This window comes from Galeopterus variegatus, unplaced genomic scaffold, assembly GCF_000696425.1.
Source record: "Galeopterus variegatus unplaced genomic scaffold, G_variegatus-3.0.2 Scaffold6867, whole genome shotgun sequence".
NCBI lineage: Eukaryota > Metazoa > Chordata > Mammalia > Dermoptera > Cynocephalidae > Galeopterus > Galeopterus variegatus.
Genome location: NW_007732978.1, coordinates 62,924 through 85,404, shown reverse-complemented (window position 1 = coordinate 85,404; position 22,481 = coordinate 62,924). Strand labels below are relative to the sequence as shown.

The following is a 22,481-nucleotide window of genomic DNA, read 5'->3' as shown; positions in this document are numbered from 1 at the left end:
GTTAATGAATCATAATCCTTTGCTTTATTGCAAAGAATTACATGTTTCTGACCCTGAAAATAGCTGAAATGACTCAACAGAATAAGTGAAATTCAGAGATGGTCTAGTATCTCAGAATTGGTTTTTATCATTCTGGTACTAGATGGATTGAAGACATAGAAAACCAATTCATATTCCCTAGTTCTTGATATATAATTACAAATAGCATCACTAATGGCAATGTAATAGCAGAGTAATTAGTCTTAAGCCCCATTTGCTACACTTAAACTTTTGTTATATATCATTATATAATAGGATGTTAATTATAACAAAATGGAATAAGCCTATTGGACAAATTTAAGACAAAGGAGGCCTGTTGGCTATAATGGATTTTTGGTCATTTCAGCAACATACAAAGCTTTTATTATACAATATATTGAATATATGTAATTCCTAAAGTGGCAATAATTTGATAGGGTCAATTGAAGAAATTGGGCAAGAAAAAAAAATAGGAGCAGTGAATAAAGGTCTTCTTCATATGTAAGGAAATCTGTTTAATGCCACACTAATTAGCTAATCTTCACAAAAATGATAAGACTTAATATTTCAGTTGCAACCACTTTGCAAATTACCCATATCCAAGTCTCACTGCTGTTAAAACATATTTGTAATTACATAGTGTATGTAATATCATTGCCTTCTCATTCTAAGATGAGAGGGATCATGGTAATTTGTGGGATGTGAAAGCAAACTTCACAAACTAAAACAAAGAAATAAAAATCACTTCAGTTCAACAAGTTCTAACTGACCACATATTATATGCAACGCGGCATACCAGATGCAACAGTGAATATACTCATCGATGGTTACAATAGTTCTATGAACCTTTTTCTTTTCATGCAATTCGTCTACTTAGCTGTAGTTGCTGCTGGGCATTGTGCTCAGAAAGTCACAACTAGAGCTCCATTAAAACACTTTATGTATGCTGCTGACCCAGTAAAAAGATGTCTAAGGTAGTTGTATACTCATCAAATATGTATTCTCAAATATTTAGCCGTGGGTGCTATGAGATTATCAACTATTTATTATTCATTAATTCATACAACAAATATTTATTGAAGCACCTATTATGTGCTAGGCACTGTACAAAATGCTGAGAGACAGCAGGGAACAAAGTGTTCAAAATCCCCCCTGCCCTGCACTCAGTAGCAAAAGGAATGCGGGGATTCCATTTCTTCCATAAACTTTTATTTTATTTATTTATTATTTAATTTTATTTTTTATTTGGGGGAATACACAGGACACAGTCTCTTGCTGCTGGATAAAAAGAACCCAGAAATTAAAACTGATGAAACAGGTAAATTTGTCTTGCTCACCAATTTTTTTTTTTACTATGGCTTTCATTATCTTTATGAAGAAAACTCTGGAACTCTAATACACTGGTATATCATCATAGTTTAAATAAAATAAACATCTATGCCCATGGCCTTGAGTTGGTGCTGTGAATTGGATTGTTGTCACAGAGCACCCTCTCCTAAGCTGCCCTTAAGACTTTGGGAGCCTCCTGACAGGTGCAGCTCATGTGGTTGAGCTCTGGGGAAGTGTGCTAGTCCTGGCCCTTCCCAGCCTGAGCTGGGAAGTGACTCACTCTCATTTTATAACTATGAAAACAGAAAAGTAGTGATGACTACTTCCAAACAGTAATTTGAAACCAATCCAAATTCTTGTGTCTGGTTGATATCCAGATAGGATCTTTATGAGACTAGAGCCCAATTTCTGTGATAATCTATTGCTTTTGATTCATTTTTTCTCATCCTCCTCTAATAGAATCTTGGTCTTGTGATGATGGTGGTGGTGGTGATAGGATTTATTGAGGAGCTACTATGTTCCAAAACAGCAGTGTTTTCACTGAATACTGCTTTGTGATGAAATGCAAAACATTTGATCAGAGTTAGGCCTTGCCTGCTCTTTATTTCCAGAAGTTTCTGCACCTCCCGGCCAGCACTGTGGGGTGTTGGACACCTGAATACTGCTTTGTGATGAAATGCAAAACATTTGATCAGAGTTAGGCCTTGCCTGCTCTTATTTATTTCCAGAAGTTTCTGCACCTCCCGGCCAGCACTGTGGGGTGTTGGACATTTGCCCCAGCATTATTTATGGCTGCTGTGGGCACTGCTGCCCCCAAATCATCAGCATGTGTCAGCATCTGTTGCCATGAGATATGTGGTCCTACTTACTACATAGCCAGACGTGGACTTGTTCAAATAAATCTGGCACTATGCTTTAGTGATATTAACACATCACAAAGTCCACACAGAGATATAAACTTTATTAGAGGTTGTTTCAAAACAATATTTCATCAAGAGAGAGAATATTAATATGTCCCAAGGCTTCTTTTCCCCTGTTTAGGGACTTGCATCTCATATTTTTAGTTTTCTTTGATTGGAATCTTTGTTGATCAGGACACTATTAAGTAAACACCACACACGCTGTGCATTAACATTTTAGTCCCATTTCTAGTACCAGGTAATTGGGCTCAAAGCTCCCATGTTAATAACTTCTTATGTTCCACTCTAAAGAAAACATGTCCCCAGTGACTGAGCTGCAGAGCAGTGTAACTGTCTCCAGTGAAACTACCAGGGCTGCAAAGACGCTGATTATTAAATGTCTTCTACTCAGCATGACACAGACATGGTTTCTTGATTTGAACCACAATGCTTTTTACACGTCAGCAGCAAGCATTCCCTTGTTCTGAGAGATCGCTCCTTCCTCAGTGAAATCACTGTAGACTTGGGGGGAAACTTGTTTGACTTGATGATTTTCCACATGGGAGTGCAAAAAAACATGCCTAAACCATGCAGGACACTGGAAATAGCACCAGAGAAAGAAAGGACAGCTCTGAAGGTTTCCTCCTGCCTGGTTTTGGGATTAGGCTCATGCATGGGGATTGGTTAAATCCCCCTACGAGATGAATGTGTGACTAAGCATTTTGCAAAGCTTAATGATTGCATATCTGGTCAAGCACTATAAACACAGATTACAACCAAGCACAGATGGAGGCTACATGAAAGCTGAATTAGATTAGAACATAACCTTCCCCGTTTACCCAGAATCAGTTGTTTCCATGTGCTAAGCTACCTGTCAGAGTTGCAGCACTAACTCCCTGACACTCCAGCCTCCTACACTTCTATTCCCAACATGACAGGCAAAACTGAAGCATGTGAATTACTCCTGTTTCTTTTCCTTTTCTCTATTTTTCTGTCTGATTTCTCCTGGCTTGTTGGCAGTGCTTATGGAGCCAATTTTGTCTTTGTCCTTAGGGAGCACCCCAGGATATGAAGGCCAGGGAGAAAGTGACAAGAACATCTCCAGGAAGCCCGGCAATGTGCTGAAGACCTTGGACCCTATTCTCATTACCATCATAGCCATGAGCGCCCTGGGTGTCCTCTTGGGTGCCGTCTGCGGGGTGGTGCTGTACTGTGCCTGTTGGCACAACGGGATGTCAGAAAGAAACTTGTCTGCTCTGGAGAACTATAACTTTGAACTCGTGGACGGTGTGAAGTTAAAAAAAGACAAACTGAATACACAGAGTACTTATTCGGAGGCGTGAAGGCGGACAGAGATGAAAAGACGAGTCGGAGAGTTGAAGTGCAAGGACATAAGTCGAGTGTGCTGGGGAACTATTGATCTTTCACTGTACAGGCTGCAAAGTGCGTGGATGACGCTGAGCCAGGCTTTTCTCAGGAGCTCCAAAGAGTATGGCCGACAGACGTGAGCAAGTGAGCTGTGCTAACAATCGCAATCATGTACAGTCAGCCTCTTTCTGTGGGTTTAATTTGAGTAATCAGATGCTGGTGTTGAGACCAAGTATGATTGACTTAATAATTCATTTCGACTCCTCTCCCCTTCTCTCTCTCCTCTTCCTTTTATGGATTCTTTTTGGAAACTGTGCAAAATCCAAGATGCTGGCACCAGGTATATTCAGTGGGGCCCTTTTGATGGACATGCTACCTGTAGCCCAGTGCCCACATTATATTAGAATAATCGCATTTCGGTGGACTCCTGAAGGTGTTCTTGTGTGTAACTGCCCGCGTCGTACATAGGCAAGGAAGGATTAGGATGTTTTGTTTTAAAAGTACTGTAGCCTCAGTACCAGTATAGTGAGTCAGCTCTGTTTACGAAGCAATACCGTCAAATTTTCTTGATGTTTTCCAGTGTTGTACTCAACTTCGTGCTTGTGAACTTCATACAGAAAACTGTGCCATCACCAAACACTGCTGGCGACTGGGTGTTCTGCTGACAACCACAACAAAAATCCTTGGCACTGGCTAGTCTATGTCCTCTCAAGTGCCTTTTTGTTTGTACTGGTTCATTGTGTTCCATTAAGACCCACTCTGTTTCTCTCTGGTGAAAGCCCTACTCTTTAATCAAACCCTGGTGGCTCACTGACTAAGAAGAAAGTATATTTTAGTGTGAGACGTCAGCCCCGGGAAGGCAAGGGCTCTGAAGATATGGCAACGTGGCTTAATTGTTCTGCTTTTTCTGTAGTTCAATTTCATGTCTCTTGATCCTTTTGTATAAAGCTGCAATATTCTCTCTTGTTCTTTCATATGGAATGTATTTTCAAATGTAAACTCTTTCTCTCCTAGCTCCCTTGTCTTTTTTTCACTCTTAGAATTTAAGCATTTGCCATTGTCCAGAAAAGAAACTTGCAGCTTTAACCTGCTGGTCATGGCAAACAATTTTACTAGACTTTATGTTTAAAAATAAATAAATAAGGGAAATTCCTAACTTTGCCCTCCAAAGTCTAACTTTGGTTTTCTTGTTAACTGGTTAAAGTGACAGTATCTTTTTTCCTTAAACCGTTTGTCTGTGCATTCTGATCAAAATGATCTTTGATAGAAATGTTGGTGTTTAATAGAAATAGTGGTAAGTTGAGGGAAGAAATAAGACTGATTGGCTTTTGAGTGAGATCCAAAGAAGGACTGAATAAAAATGTTCCAAATATCTAAAACCATGAGATTTTTACATCCACATTTGCAAAAATGACCCATGAGAAACCTTCTTGTTTTGATATTGAGTCAGACAAAGGAAGTGGAAGGAAGAACAGTTAATTTAAGAAAGAGACCATAAATCCTGATGCCCGGGGTGAAGTATTTTAAGATAAGGACTAAGGACAGGGACAGGGGGTGGCAGGGGACCCATAAAATCAAAACAAATGTTTAAAGAGAATTCTTCCAGCAGCAACCCTGAAAAACTAGACTTGAATGAATGCTTCTAGAAACTTCCAATGGCTCACAAAGGAAATAGCCCGCCTTGGGGTTGGCAAGACCTAAAGCACAGAGAAATAAATATCTTATCAGGCAGCATGTGAATGAACCCAAAGAAACTTTGGTTGTTTTCGATGATTTTTGTCATGCCGTGGTGTACATGAGCATTTTGAGATCTTCCTCCTTTCCTGCATTGCTCTAGGTCTCACTTGGATACATCTATTGGGAGTCACATTTGCATCATGGACAGGACAGTCCATTCATCTTGGTTTAATTGGATTGAGAATCTCTCTTGTTTCCAGGAAAGTATTGATCACCATGAAAGAAGAATAGTTTTTTGTCCCCAGAGGCATTCAGATAGAATTAGAATCAGAATAACTTATATGCATTAACATGTGCATATATAATTATACATAATATATGGTTTTAATATACATTAAATTACAGTTATATTTATGTGACTATATACAGTACTGGGGTAGGATAGCTTAAATTGTAATTAACAAGTTTCTCAAGGCCCATTGTGGATAGCCTGGAGAGTTAAAAACTGGGAGCAGGAGGCTCCCAGTCTTTGGTGGGGGTGGGGCTCACTTTTATGAACTTTACCTCCAGGAGTCCCAGAGGGTTCCTTCCCACAGTGAAAATCAAAGAAAAATTCCCTTATGCTTTCAAAAGGGGACCATTTTGAAGTATGCCTAAGTATTCTGTTTTTCTTAACAAAGTCTGCCTTCTAAATGTATATAGAAAGTCAAAAGACCCAGAATAGCCAACACAATACTGAAAGAGAACAGTAGAGTTGAAGGAGTGACCCATCTTCAATACTTACTCTAAGCTACAGTAATGAAGACAGTGCGTTATTGATGATAGAATAGGCAAATGGATCAATGGAGGAGAATAGAGAGCCCAGACCCATACAAATACAATCAACCAGTCTTTGACAGAGGAGAAAAAGCAATTCAATGGACGTCTGATCACATTATCACATACACGCTGCTTCTTCATCAGCAATAAAGGTCCTGTGAACTGATCCTGTCACTTTAGGGAAGGAGTATAGGAAACTTCTATGTGATGACATAGTACTTCTTTCTACTGGGAACATTAGCTGTTTCCACTTTATAAATGAGAAATCCAAAGTGCGGAGAGGATGAGTGATGAGCCCACGATGTATCTGGTCTCACCTCCCCTCCATTTCTCCTACCACTCCACAGCCCTGCATTATCCTGGGTGGTGTCCACATAGGGCCTTGCTACTCAAAGTGTGTCCAAGAAGTAGCAGCACCTTGAAGCCTGTTAGAAATGCAGAATCTCAGGCCATACCCCAGTCCTGCTAAGTCATTTTAGCAAGCTCCCCAGATGATCTATATCCACATTCAGGTGTAAGAAGCCCCAAGTCAGCCGCTACACTGAGCCAACTGCAAGAGAGTTTGCATTGCTTCCAATGGGGATTTCTGAACACTCAAAGACAAAGGAAAGACATCCCTGCAGGGTTCCCAAAACACTTTTCAGAAGAGTCTGAGCACAATGCAGCCTGGAAAACAGAAAGTAAAATTAGTAAACTTAAAATCTCACTAAACCCAGAAACACTTTGTGGCCATTCTGCCTGATAGCTTGGGAGGGGAATAAGCGTAGGCTTTACTGAGAGGGAAGAGATACTGCTGATGCAGTAATTTGCTGGATTAAAATTTTTTAAGTGCTACAGAAGTATAGCAATGCTGTGTTCCTCATCACAGTGCGTTCAGTGAGAAAGGGGAGTACCGATTTGTGAAGAGCCAAATCCTCCTACTCAAAAGAAATTGCCTTATACTCCACACACGGTTTCCGCTGATGCAGTAATTTGCTGGATTAAAATTTTTTAAGTGCTACAGAAGTATAGCAATGCTGTATTCCTCATCACAGTGCGTTCAGGGAGAAAGGGGAGTACCGATTTGTGAAGAGCCAAATCCTCCTACTCAAAAGAAATTGCCTTATACTCCACACACGGTTTCTAATTTTGCAAAGATGTTAAAACCAGACTGTGCCCTCTTTAATTTTTCTTTGATGATGATTTCTTGTTTCTTAGATCCTTATTACAAATAAGTGAGAAAGTATCAGATAATGGATATTTGTTGTCAAATAGTGACTCTTGAGAAAGGGTTTTTCTACATGGATTGATTTCTTGTTTCTTAGATCCTTATTACAAATAAGTGAGAAAGTATCAGATAATGGATATTGGTTGTCAAATAGTGACTCTTGAGAAAGGGTTTTTCTACATGGAGTGTCTCCTCTCTACATCTAGGAGTGGTACCTTCTGATGTGTATAATGTTCAACAAATGTATAATGTTCAGACCCAATAACCTAATTTAATCACCACCCTGTTGATGGAGTTGGGAAGTTGCTTGCTCTGGCAGAATGTTGGGTTGGAAATGGACATGCTGTCCCGTGATGGTCTTACCTTTATGTAGCTTGAACAAGACTGACTCATCAGGATGGAGAGCAGGTCCCTGCCCCTCGTGATGCTCCTTTTAGTGATATGGACATCCCCCCACCCCATCATTTTTGACATAAGACACTTCCACACCCTATCTCCCTGGCCCCATTGACATCTTTCAGAGATTTGATGCTAGCAGTGCTAATGATCTTGGTGCAATCTTGTCAGGAAACCATTCCATCGCCTATCGAGGCTATCATTTCTCTCCTTCTGTTTAATTTCTGAAAGTTTTCTATGTTGTGTTGATAAAATTTCTTCCTAACTTCGTATATGTGACATATCTAAAGCAGACTTAATCATTATCCCCAACTTTTTTACAATTCCTCTACTGTGATTCAAGCCCTCCATCTAAAAGGAACTTAGTTTTAGAATCTTAAATATAATTTTTCTTGGGTCTACTTGGAATTTTATCTATATTTAAATCACCTAAATTCCTATTAGTTGTAGGAAGAAATACTCTTTCACCCAAGTAATAAATCATCCCTTCTAGCCTTCTAGTTAATTTCATCTATGTAATAGAGGGTTTGGGTGGTTGGAGAGGCCCATGAAGTGGCCCCAGTTCCGTCCCTTCTCTGTTCCTTAAGCAAACAGAGCTACTACATCAGATATGAGCGTTTCAACTTGTCAGTGAGCACATTGATGAATCTACTCTCCATAAATTTCTTAACTTATTAACATCATGACCACTACGATCAGCTGAAGGCTTACTGCGTGCCAGACTTTACTAGATACTTCAATTAATCCTTAAAACTACCCTATGATTTGGGGGTGCAAAAACTGAGGTTTAGAGAGGTTAAGAAATACAATTAATGACACACCACGAGTTAGTAACTGGCATTTCTAAGATTCAAACTTGTGTCTATCTAACACAAGGTTTGTAATCCTAATTTTGTAATCCTCAGTGTGAAGCAATAGTCTTCCTGTTACCATATTGGATTATTTTAAGAATGCTTTGGAATACGTGTACTACCATCTCACTTTACCATTAGGCCTTAGTCAGGTTAGGCCAGTCTATACAGTGGTAAGAAATAAACTCCCAAATATTAATGGATTAACCCATAAAGGTGCATTTTTGCTCAAATAAATTATATACTGTGGGTCTAGTAGCTCTGCAGGACCGTTCAATCCCAAGCACGGATTCAAGGATCCAGGCTGATTACCTCTTCCTGTTATATCCACCAGAAGATGTGGCTGCTAACCTCTGTGCAAAAGAGAACTAGAAAGTTGCCCACTGTCTCTTAGGTGCTGCAGCCTGGAGTTGACATGGCTCTACCAAATTTCAAGGGCTCTGAAAAAAGTGGGGGAGGCCAGGTAAATTCAGTGAGCAGTGGGTGTCTCTGGCACAACTTACAAGTGCAAAGCCACACTGCTGCTGTAGAAGGTGGAGGAGATCATTGACCATGCCTGCTACGGAGGGAAGTGAGCTGCCATGCAGACTGGAAACCAACCATAACTTAGGGGGTGCAGTCAAAAGAGACATCAAATGAGACGAGATGGCTCATATCAAAGATGAGACCCCTCGACATTGGCTTGTGAGGGGGCATTTTTCAGAATGTGGAAGCACATCAGGACATAGGAAGTGAGGAACCCAGTATAAGGGCCTATGGGCTTATTTCAGCCCCATGGATTCAGACAACAAGGGATCTTAGGAGGCAGTATGTGAAATGGGACAGGCTCTGAGTCCTGAGAGCAAACATTTACACTTCTCATATGTGCTTGTGGATTTCCACTTGAACTTCCCTTAAGATTTAGTTATTTAGTATTTAATAATATTTAGTAATTTTTAAAGTTCCCATGCATCTCAGCTACCCAAGCAGGAGACAGGGGAAGGTTCGTGTTCATATGTGGACCTAAACATAAGAAAAGGAATCAGACAACATCCCGGGCCTTATTCCTGTCCACAGCACTTTCTATCTCCAATTCCTATTTTATTTCTTTCCATAGAATATACCACCTTTTATCCCACTATATACTTTACTTACTTTATTATCCATTTACACTAATGGAATGTAAATCCTATGAGGGCAGTGATTTTCATCTATTTAATTCACTGCAGTATCCACAGCGCATAGAATAAATACTATTTCATACATGCAAATCAAGTATAGATGCTAAATAAGTATTTGTTGAATAAAGAAGCCACAACAAGTGGCTGGAATAAAAGATCCTCCATGGAAATAGGAAATTGGGAGACAAATTTGAGGACAGATTGAACCTACCAGGAAGTTATTCTTCTGAAGCAAGAACTCGGAGGTTTAGAATGTCAGGGTTTTTCTCTTAATTGAAATTTCTTTCACACCCTGCTTGTTCTGGAATTTCTCTAAATGAGATGACACCTCCTCCAATACTTATCTCTTCCATAGAGACAAGCAACCTTCCTGCCTACATTTCTCCTTTTCTTATCTCTACCCAATAGCAACATCCTCACCACACAGGATTTATTAAGTGTGAAATCACTCATGGTCTCATAGCAACCCATCTCCCAGGAACCATGGGAAGATGAACTTTCTGGATACATCGTTGAAAATGGCACATGAGGTTAGCTCTGTAGGATGCCAATATTAGGGATAAATTTTGGGAGCATAGCTGGGCCACTTCAGGATGAGTGAGTGAAGCAGACAACTCCCTGAGTGGTATTATTTGAGGATTACTGAAAGGACTCCAAAAATTTAGCTTTAATCCTGTTTCTGATTCAAAATAACAGTAAGCACAAATTAGTATTTCCCCTCCTCCCAAGATTCCATTTTATATACAAAAATAATACTTTAAAAGTAATAAAACTGTAATAGAGCTAAAAAAAAAAAAACCACAGGTATAGTAGCAGAATAGAAATGTTGAAAAAATACAGACAGAAATGAATAAGATAGACTATATGACATTTCTGAGTTAAAATGGTGAATTAAAATTGCATCACATAGTGCAATGGAGAAAATTAATGATAGAGGAAGATGAGGAATATGGAGAGGGGCTTTATAAATGGTAAAAGAGGAAACAGAGAAAAACAGTAATTTTTTTAAAACCTTCATTTCAAATATTGCCTCTCCTGATACCTCTGAAAATGAGATTAAAATAGCTAAAACCAGCAAAAATAATCACCAAAAGCAACTAAGAGAGGTAATGGCTATGATCTACCTCAATAAACTTCAGAACCTAAAATCAAAGAAACAGAGGACTCTAGAGCAAGCAGGGAGGTGCGGCACAGGGAGCCTGGCTTCCCACCTGATGCCACCTGCAGAAGGACACGTGCAGCTGGATCTAAGAAGTCCTGCGATCCTCACTGACAGTGCCAAATCTTGAGTTCCACTAACTAAAAGGATGTCCTCATCGTTTTCCTCCTTTGACTGGGAAGAAGTGGAAATCTACTGGGGAAAATTGGTGGGCTGGGAGGAGGAGAGCACCGTGTAGCTCTCTGAACTGGGGAAGCTGTTTGAAGCCCGAGGGTTCTCCCACCCTGGGAATGAGCCATGGCCTACCATCAGGCCAAGGGAAACCTGGTGAAGCAGAGCTGAATAGTTCTTCAGTTTCTTCCTTTTACAATTTCACCTGCACACATGACTGCCCAGAATAAAGACTACATTTCCCAATGCCCTTAGCTGCTAAGTGGCAATGTGACTATGCTCTAGCCAATCATGTGGGAGAAGTGATCCTTGAAACTCAGGTTCATGACTTTAAAAAAAGAGAGATCTTGCTCTTTCCTTCCTCTTTTTCCCTTTGCACTGACTGGATGTGGATGTGCCAGTAGGAGCTGAGCAACATTGTGATACCTTGAAAGCTTGACAGACAACCAAATAGAGTTTGGGATCTCTGACACCACGGAGCTGCTGCTATTTCTGTGCCACCGACCTGGACTGCTTATGTTCGAACAGTTACGTGGAAAAAAATACAAATTTCTATATCACTTAAATCCCTGCTGTTTTGTCCTTTGTAGCTAAACCAGTATAACACCGAATACCTGATTAGATATCTAATTTAGGACATTTGACAAAATCTTAGAGGAGAGAACTGAGCCCAGATAGTCTAACAAAGATTGCGCACCAACCAAGATAATCCTACCTCCTCCATTTCTCATTTAAATCAGGTATAGTGGGGAGGGAGTCAAGCATTACCCACTCTGTATCAGAGCAAAAAGATGGTCCAAGCAGATGGGTCCAAACATAAACAAGATAAAAAGGAGCGTGTGGGCACCAGGCAAACAACTGCAAGCAAAAACATCAAAGGAAAAGAAAAAAAGTAACACAATCTAGAAGAAAACATAAATCAAGAAACAAAAGGGATTTACTCACAATTACTTAATGTTATATATAGAACATGACTATAATAAACAAAACGTGATTATTAGATAATAAAATAACAGGCTATAACAGAAATGGGGCTTGCAGACTTCAGACAAATTGAGGAACAAAATAACATTATTACAGGTTTAATAAACACCTTTAAACAAGCAAAATACCGCTGAAAATAGAATTACTGATATAAGAGGAAAAATTTGAGATAATTATGATAACTGCAGGTAGAAACAAAGAAGGTATTAGAGCAATTTCACTAACATATATGGAAGAAAAGATGCTTCGTGTCCCTAAATTAGAGAACCCACCTAATTAAAGAAAATGCATTTAGAGACGTAATACCAGTACAAGAAAGTTTCCTTGAAATAAAGATAATACTGAATCTGCCGATTGTAAATACTGAGTTTCAGGAGAACGTTCGGCACTGAGCTACACGCTAGTCAGGCTGTCCAACTACAAGAATACTACAGAACGTTTTAGACATCCAAGCAATAAAGGCAAATTCATAAGAAAGACAAAAAATGAGTCTAGCCTCAGTCTTCCCCAGAGCAATAGACAAGACTCCATTAAACAATGGAGCAACGTCTACAAAATTCCAAGGAAAGGCAGGTGTGACACTAAGAAAATTCTGCCAATCTAGGATTTTATTTAACAATAAAGGAAACAGGCAGACATTATTAAAAACAAAAACAGTTCAAATTCAAAGAATACAGTACTCATGAACTAGTATTGAAAGACAATCAATTGACTTGACAATCAAATTCAGACAATTCAGAGATGAATTGAAAATAAGGAAGCCAAGAATGGAGAAAGTGGTAAAAGGATATACTAAGGTACACAAGAATCAAATTTGTGTTACAGAAGGTGAATGTTGTAAATTTGAATAATGTAAAAATAACAGTATACTTAAAATATATCAGGATGGGAGAATGAAGTGAGAGATTGCTGGTGTCTTCTTTCCAATTGCTTCTTCTTTCAGAGCAAGGACTCAGTCTACATTGTCTTGAATAAAAACCCTTGTTTGGGGCTGGCCCGGTGGCGCACTGTGATAGTGCTCTGCTTGGGAAGCGCGGTGGCGCTCCCGCTGAGGGTTCGGATCCCACATACAGACCGGCCGCTCACTGGCTGAGCGAGGTGAGGGGGCAGCGCCGGGGGTTGCGATCCCGTTGCTGGTCCCGGTCCGGTACGGGCGCGACACTGAGGGTTGCGATCCGTTGCCGGCCACGAAAAAAGACAAAAAAAAGGAAGAAAAAAAAATAAAAAAACCCTTGTTTGTTATTTTTAAAGATCCTAACTCCTTAAAATTTTTCTTATTTTGTTAAACATAAAATGATCTTTTAGTAACTAATATTGCTAATAGTAAAGAATTAGTTTAAAGTTTATTTTTTATTTCACTTTAGTTTTTTCTATTATCTTTAAGTAAACTTAAATTTCATACTTTTCATTACAGTTGCACCTATAACATAATCCCATTTATATAAAAATAACTATCCGTCTATCCATCCATTTATCAATCTACATTTTACCCTTACTGCTTTAATAATAGGGATATTGATGACTTCTTTTTTTTTTTTTTCCTTTTTTTTTGTCTTTTTTCGTGTCCGGCAATGGATCGCAACCCTCAGTGTTGCGCCCGCACCTCGCTCAGCCAGTGAGCGGGAACCGGTCTGTATGTGGGATCCGAACCCTCGGAGGGAGCGCCACCGCGCTCCCAAGCGGTGCACTGTAGCAGTGCGCCACCAGGCCGGCCCCTGATGACTTCTTTTTTAACCTGCATTTTTCTGTACTTTAAAAAATTTACAGTAATCCAAGAAATAATCTTCTATCAGACTGATGAACAAAACAGATGTGCCGAGGCAATTGATTGAATAGTACTGCATGTTTGCTTTACTCTGTATTTTTTCTTTCTCCTCATTTTAAGCAGGCAGCCAGCTTTGTCATTCATGCCTCCAGCATGTTTGCTAGATGACAGGCAGCTGACGTCAATTTTGTAACCCATTTTTCAATGGGTTTATGAGTAAGGAAAGGAAAAGGATTTGGGGGTAAGGAATGACAGGATTGAAACTCCCTTGGACTGGACATGGAAGAAAGTTCTAGGATCTGTGCACCCCTATGGCAGCACCTAACAAAGTGGGTGAGATCAACTGGCGAAGGCCTCTCCTGGTTTGCCTAAAAGTTCTCATGCACCAAGCAGGGAAAAGTGAGAGAATTTTAAAAGAAAATTCAAATGAGTACTCATTACTTTCTAAATAAATAAACTTTATTTTTAAAATAATTAAAAGCATTTTTATAAGTTTAAATTCATGTTAGTTCTCTTCTTAAGGCATTTGTACTACTAAGAAGATAATGTATTAGTAATCAAAACATTGGCAGGAATTGGTGTATCTCATTATCCTGGTTCTACTTACTACCACTGAATGGTGGAGTGGCTCTTAGAGAACAGAACATCAGGCCAAGAAGACATTCTGGAAAAGCAGGTGGCCAGGAGCGTGCTGGGGTGCGTTGTCCGAGTCAGAAAGAAAACAACAGTGCAGTCAGGGAACCTGAATACCCAGACAGGTATCAAGAAAAGAGACTCCAAAAAGGGGAAGGAGGCAAAGAGAGCAAAAAGAAATTGCCCATATGAGAATTAAAAGATAATACAAATCTTTCCATGAACTTTTTGAAGTATCCTCATATTCTCATCTCTGAAACAAGTCCCAGTAGGAAGATGAGTTTCCTCAAACCAATAAGGTGTCAGTCCACAGTGAGATCACATGGCTAGTCAAAGTGTGGGAATGGCTTGGCACAAAGTGGTAGCTCAGTGAGTTAAGAAACAAGTGGGGAATGAAGGACTGGAAACCAGCATAATCCATAAAGTATACGGTACCATGAAGTGGGGTCTAGATGGTTATAGTTGGTCAAGCAGTGCTATTGAGCTGGGTCCATCAAAAGAAAGCAACAACTGCTTATAAAAACACCCAAATGTTAAGGTGAAGATATCTCTGTTTTAGAATCCTCCCTAGCAGCAATTTGCTCTAAAAGGAGACGTTTGCATCAGGAGGTCAGGCTCAGGCCTGTGTTTCTCTATTGAGGACCCAGAAACATCGCACAGGCTCTCTGCTAGTACACACTGGAGGGCCTATGGCTGGCTGACCCGTCAGGCTCGCTTACAATCAAAAGAGGGCACCAGTCAGTCAGTCTCACTCCATTGTCTCACCTCCATTGTCAAGTCCCTAGCTACATTTTGGGATTTTAAGGTCATCTTGAAAGTGCATTATTTGTCTTTTCACCTAACAATGGTACCCCGCAAAGTCATTCTAGTTTCTAACTCCTGCTTATTAGTTCCTGCATTTACCCACTTTTTAACATATAGGAATATATAACAGGCAAACCACCTCACAGTAAAGCACCTTGGAAAAGGAGCTTTTTTAAAGGAAATATTATCATTACGTCCAATTTTCCCATCATGCTCTGAATTCCCTTTGAAGTCAGCAGAAGCCCTCTGCGGAGCAGCCCGAGCACTGTGCCAATGTGTAATGTGCTGCTTACCTTGGGAGCCATTCCTCAGTCCCAGGGGTGCAGGGAGATGGAGCTAGTGCTTATGAAATACGGATCCACAGATAGACATCTGCAAGTGCAAAGTATTCTTGTTATGAAATCTCAAGGTAAAGTGCACTTCCAAGTGCAGAGCAGCCGATTTGTCACGCCGTGATGCAGCCACTCTAGGCCCTTACCCTGAGCTCCATGTCAAAGCCTACCATTAAGCCCCTCTAGCCCATTCTTGGCACTAAGCTGGGCAGAAACCATAAGTGAAGAAAGCTACAAACACAATGATCTATTATTTAAATAAACTAGAGTGCTATCCATCTTAAAGAAATTCCAGTGACTCCATTTTACTTCTGAAATAAATGATTGTTAGATGAAATAAAACAATGCAAAATGTTAATGTTTATATGTAACATTTCAGTCAGTTCAGTCAATTCTCACACCTAGTTAGCCATGGATGTCTTGATGATCGGCATTGTACAGATCTTATTTGTAAGTTCACTCAATTCTCTTTGAGCAGTGAAGATACATTTCTGTATTAAACTTTGCATTAACTCTTCATAACTCATGCTAACTTGCAAACCAACACAGACTATTTTAAATCAATATATTTATCTTTCCTCGTGCCAAAGGAGGATGGAAACCAGAAATGCATCAAGATAATTCAACGTAGGCTTGTGCTTTGCATTTGCCAATCAATAATATTCAAGACACTGTTTGGTATAGTAGAGAGGACAGTGGCTTTGGCTTCAAGAGACTTGGTTATTTATCTAACTCCTCCTTTCCCTCCTTCCTTCCTTCCTTTCATTCTCCCATATATATTCATTAAGCACCTATCTGCACAAGGTGCTACATGATACGAAAAGGTCTATAAGATCTAGATTATGCCTTAAAGTGGTTTGTAGATTTGTATGGGAAGTATCAGTGACGGGATGAAGAAGCTGTAACATGGGCTTTGAAGCTTAGCAGCCCTAGATGTAAAAACCAATTTGTCTAACCCCTTTGTAATTTTGTAATTAATAAAAATGAAAATAATACTATTTGAATCAAAGACTGGTGGTGAAGAATAAGTTGAAAATATGTCTAAAACACCCACAAAATTGCACTATAATTTATTTTCTTACAAAATTCTAGACTTGAGGTCAGAAGAGCCAGGTACAAATTCTGACTCTGCTTCAAGTATGACATTGGGGCAGTCATGTAACATCCCAGGTCCCAAGATCTCCCTCAATGTAAGGGCAGAATTGAATTAGCTGGTCTTGATCACCTCCACCTCTCTCAAAAATTACTTTTATCTATCCCAATGGAGATACTCTTGAGATTTTGGCAGAATAATAGCTTACATTAATTAGAAAAATTAATTTGGTAGTAGTTTGATAGGAAGAGTTAGGAGAAAAAGGCAAGGATATCTGTGAGGGAAACATCTGGAAGGTCTGAGTGGTGACCGCAGGAAAAGAGAGCGTGAATGCGGTGCATAGTGGAGGTGAAATATGAAGGAATTAGGAGGCAATGAACACAAGAAGAGTTCAAGATGATGTTTACGTTTCAGTTTGGCTGACTAGAAGTAGGGCAGCGTCAGCCATTCTAAAGAGAACATCAAAAGTGGCAGCTAATTTGGAGGAAGAGAAAACACAGTCAATGTTAGATATGTCAAATTTGAGATAACAGTAAAACATTCTTTCATTCTACTTTCTACCATTCAAAGTGTAAATGGAATCATCATTCCCCTGCTTTAAATATTCACAAACTTCCCATTCCTCTCAGAATAAAACCCAATCACCTTACCATGATGTGGTGGTCTCCCATGAGCCATACCTCCTGGTATTTATGCACTGACCCTGGGCTTGGCTGATCCACTAGCAAGTGGCAGATTGATGTGCACTTACACACGGGCACTGTTCTTTGGCCGGCAGCCACCATGCTGTGAAGGAGCTCCAGCAAGACTACAAATGGTAAGAAGTCATGCAGACAGGGACCCTGGGAGGTAAAAGACTAACTTGGACATTACAGCCGCAGCTGAGCTCTCAGGTAAATGAAGCCACATGAATGATCTCAGCTACCCACATGGAGCAGAAGAAGCAACCCACTGACTCAGTCTACCTATTGGATTGTGAAAAATAATAAATCATTCTTGTGTTAAGCCATTAAGCTTTGGGATAGTTTGTTACACAGCCATAGGTAACTGAAACATATGGTCTACAAGCTCTGCATGACCCAAGGCCTTGTAGATACAATCATATAGCTGTATTAATATAATATTAACAGGTTTCCCCTCTCTTTAGCTTCACCTCATGCCATTTCCCCCCATGCTTGCTGAGGTCCAGCTATGTTGATTTTTCAATGACAAGAGAGTCAAACTATGTCAGGACTGAAAATCACTGTACATTCCCTTTCTTTTCTTAGAAAGCTCTCCATGCCACATCCCATTTACCTGGTTGCCCCTTCTTAATCATTCAGGTCCCAACGTAAATATCATTTTCTCCCAGAGGCCTTCCCTGACCCCCAACTTAAATTCAGTCACCTGTTATTCATTTTAGAAGATCTTTCTCTTGTCCAAAATGTCACTCACTACAATTTTAATTATATACAGATGCTCCTTGACTTATGATGGGGTCACATCGTGACTAAACCCCTTGGAAGTCAAAAATACTTAAGTTGAACCATCATAAGTCAGGGACCGTCTGTATTTATTTGAATAACTGTTTATGCCTGTCTCCCCACTGAGCCAGGGAGCAGGAATCCTGTCTGTTTTGTTCTTCCCTGCAACCCCAGCACCTGGCATCATGCCTGGCATGTGGTAGGTCCTCAAAATTCTTGCTCAAATGCATAACCCAAAGGCAGTAAGTTCTAGCAGGAAGTGAGAATGTGTGTCTGGAGCTCAGGAGGGAGGTTGATGTGGTGAAATGGTTGGAGGAACCATCTGCATGGAGGTGTTCCAGACTGGAGTTGACAGATGGGTGTTAGTGCCAGTAGCAGGTGGACTGTAACAGCAGGGGATCCGAGAGCAGGCAGGGTTTGAAGGAGCAAACTGACTAAGAGGCCAGAATTTCCACCAAGTATGGCAGCCGAGGAAAGGAGCTAGCCTCAGGCCTGGACTGAGGCTGGACCTCAGTTCCCAGGAAGAAACTAGAACCTGAGTCAGCCAAATCCCCACCCTTAAAACTCTTCCCTCTAGTAGTATCTAATTAACAATAGCTCCAAGAACCCCCCATCCCACATACATTGGAACCCCCAGCGTCCTCCATGACCAAGTCTCTCCTGCCTGTGTTTCTCTGGGCTCTCTCTCTCGGGGACACTGCTTCTGCTGAATTCCCCATCTCTCTGGAGTCTCATGTCCAGAGCCTAATCAATTCTCACCACCTCACACCACGCCTACTAAACAGGCAACATCCAACTAAATGAATAATGGAATTTGATTCTCCCAAGTAACCACATACATGCGCTGTTGCTTAGAGCGGCGTTTTACTTACAGTGTGGGAGGAAAGTGTGTGTGTTGGGAGATGGGGCAGTAGGAAGCTGGCAGGGGGATTATTAAAAGCCACATTGTGTCAAATGACTTAAAACAGAATTGTATATGATACATCCCTTTTAAGTTCTTATGCAACTATTTCTAACACTGGGAACTTTGCAATGGGCTTCTCAGAAAGCCCCAGATCCACGTAACACTCCATCCTGCTCTGTTGCTAAGACACTTAGAACATTTTTTCTTCCTCCTTGCATTTTCCACACGTCACTCTTTCCCTATTCCAACCCCTGATAATAACTAATATTTATTTAGTATTGATAATATAATTGATATTTAAAGAACTTACATGTGCCTGGTGCTATTGTGAGTACCCATAGACATGTATTATTTAATCCTTACAGCAAGCCCATGAGTTAGGTAGTATCGTCATTATCCCCATAATTTGCACATTATGACACTGAGGCACAAGGAGATTGAGGAATATGACTGAGATGGCCCGGCAAGCATTGGTGTAGGCAGCACTCAGAGGTAGGTGGTCTGCCTGCAGGGTCATGGCGTATGCCTTTCCTAAACAGCTACACTACAGACCCTACTCTCTTTTTCTGACCTTCCAGGTCCCAAACTAAAAACTCCTTCCATATTTTGGTTCCTAGCAGTTCAGCTTTCTTTGTCTTTCCCTAGCCTAACCCCATGGGCTCGTTTAAGGCAAAGCAAGATCTCAGGCCTTCAACCGATATCTTTCATTGACACCCTCTCTTTTTCTCTTCCCTGGGTGAATTGTTTTTACCTAATTCCTGCTGTCCCTCGTCAGGACGGGCTCCTTCCCAAGGCTCCCTGGCCTCTGTTCTAAAGCCAGGGTGAAGCAAACATCTACTAAGACAACACAAGGAAAGAGTGAAGGAAAGAGGGAGGGCCCCTCCACCTATAATTGCAATCAGGCTGCCACCCATTTCAATCTGAATATAAACAACTTGATTAAAGCTGAATATAAACAACCTGATTATACCTACACCATCCATTAATTTCCACCTGAAAATGCACCATCCTCTAGAGTTTATTATTAAAAAAAGTTGACCTGTATCAGTGTTTTTTCACCATCAGGGAAGAAATCAATGTACTAACCCTGAAATAATTTTTTAAACCCCTGTTAATGTCTGTCGCAGTCAGTTTCAATTATTTTATGGCCTTACTTTTTTTGACTTTTGTTTATTTTTCATAACCCTATTTGGATGCTATGATCTTTTTTTGACAGAGAAAGTACAAAGGTAGTGACCACATGCCAAGTTCACCCAGAAACACAGAGGCCAAGGCAGGAATGAAATACAGCTCTTTGCAGAGAAACCTGACCCCTGAAATTCACTACCATTTGTTTTAATGACCTTTTGCACTAAACCCTGTCTCAAACACTAGGCATCCCTCTTTCTGTGCAGCCCCAGGAGGAGTTGTTAGTGACACACAGAATGGAGTAGAGAATAAGATTTCAGAGAGGACTGGGAGGTAAATTCAGGGATTTTGTAACATTAAATCATACAGAGGTGATCATATAAGTTCCTGGGATCTTAAAGGTTCATATTTCATTAGCTCTTTGAGAAGTACTATCAGTATATGATACAGTCCCAGTAGGATTGAAAATTAGTCATTTTCTGTTGAGGAACAATGATTTTTATTTATTGGGTGCAAATGTGTCTGCATGCTGTTCTAATATGTAAAGATAACAATACATGGGAGGGATCACAGCTGTCAGAGAAGACCTAACACCATTGAGGATGGGATCTCTAGATGATTTCCACCTCCATTTTACAAAGATTCTTGGAAAATCAGCTGGTGGCCATCTCACTTCAAACATGAAGGAAGGGTGGACAAAATGTTGTATAGGAAACCCAGTAGCTGAAATTAGTGGACTAATTAAAGAAGAGGAATAGGAAAGAAAAGCCCTTCACCAAGAGTCTCCTAAGGAATCTTGGTTCTTTAAGATATTTCTATAAAAAGGATTTTACACGGCGGCGCTCCTGCCCGAGGGTTCGGATCCCACGTACAGACCGGTTCCCGCTCACTGGCTGAGCGAGGCGCGGGAGCGGCACCGAGGGTTGCAATCCCGTTGCTGGTCCCCGGTCCGGTATGGGGGCAACACTGAGGGTTGCGATCCGTTGCCGGACATGGAAAAAGATAAAAGACAAAAAAAAAAAAAAAAAAAGGATTTTACAGACTAATGTTTCTGAAAAATGCTATATACAACTCCAATCCCTCTTAAAGAATCACAATGTGCATGTTAAAGCCACTTTGATATGTGAAAGTGCACTTTAATTCAGAATTCCCCAAACTTATTTATCCACAAAAAATCTTTTTGTGTGCAGTGCTTTAATAGACTAAGAAATATATTTGGATGCATGAATGAAAAACAGCAATGTCAGCACATGTTATGGTTGAAAACATTGCCCCAATATGGGAGAAAATGGTCGAGATCCTTTGGCCTAGGTGAGCAAATAAAAGACCAAAAACAGCCTTAGAGCTGTATTAGTATGGGGGAATCAGATGTTCAGGAATCTTAAGCAAGAACTCTTGAACAGAACTTACAACTGCTTCCCTACCCCTTCCTTTCAGCACATTTTTTATGCTGACGAGTCTGGCATTATTACTGATCACCATTTCCTTTAATCACGTTGATTGCCTCTGTTGTGTGTTCATAACCTTAGGCTAAACACTGAAGACAACTCTTTCCTCTTCCCTGCCTATGACAATGTATCATAATTGAGCCATTTCTGCCTCTCTGGTCACCTTCATTCTGCAAAGTGCATCCTCTGTATATTAATCCGCTAGTTAAATATTGATAGCAAGCTTCTCCCTTAATATTTACTTTGTTGCTCCATTATTGCTACATACAGGGTGATTATTTGTTTTTGTCTTTGTAGCCTGTTTAATCAGGACTGAGTCAACGTTCCCTATGTTCAACCTTCTCATCCAATCATTGTTGGAGAGTATTTTGGAGCATGTTCCTAAAGAACTAGTGTATGCCCCATCATGGCCAGTAGGGGTCAGAAGGGCATTTCTCTCTGGGGTCAGGTGCAGGTGGCTGGTAGGGAGAAAGGGAAGCCCTGGAGGCATTGTCTTGGGTTTTTGGGTTTAAACATCTCCCCTTGAATACTGTCTCCTAAATGTAGCTGGGGGGCGGGGGGGAGAAATGTGACAAGGAGGAGCCAGGCTGGCAATTTCTGTGTTTTTAATGGAAAGTTGGCCTTGGAGCATAAATTTGCAACAAGAGCAGCCATCCCTACAAGGACTATGGAATGGCAGAAAGTGTCCCTGCCCAAAATAAAGAGACCTGGGTGCAATCCCTGGTGTTGATAAGAGTCTGTTGGAGACTCTTGGGCAGATAACTGAACTCTCTCTATTTGCCACAACTGCCTCCCATAGTCATGTGGGAGCATTGATAAGTGAACCATTCTCTGCTACTAAGGAAAGATACATTCAAGCATAGAAATGTAAAT

At 40.5% G+C, this 22,481-nt stretch overlaps 1 protein-coding gene across 1 annotated transcript in view; it reads left to right on the top strand.

The window, feature by feature from the left end:
• Positions 1-4,826, top strand: part of NRP1 (neuropilin 1) — a gene marked incomplete at its 5' end in the record, with an annotated part of 40,002 nt that extends 35,176 nt beyond the window's left edge. The window contains 2 exons of the mRNA XM_008591368.1: positions 1,287-1,336; positions 3,300-4,826. Of these exons, the coding sequence (XP_008589590.1) occupies positions 1,287-1,336; positions 3,300-3,589 (340 nt within the window). The remainder of the gene's footprint in view (positions 1-1,286; positions 1,337-3,299) is intronic.
• Positions 4,827-22,481: the final 17,655 nt, after the last annotated feature.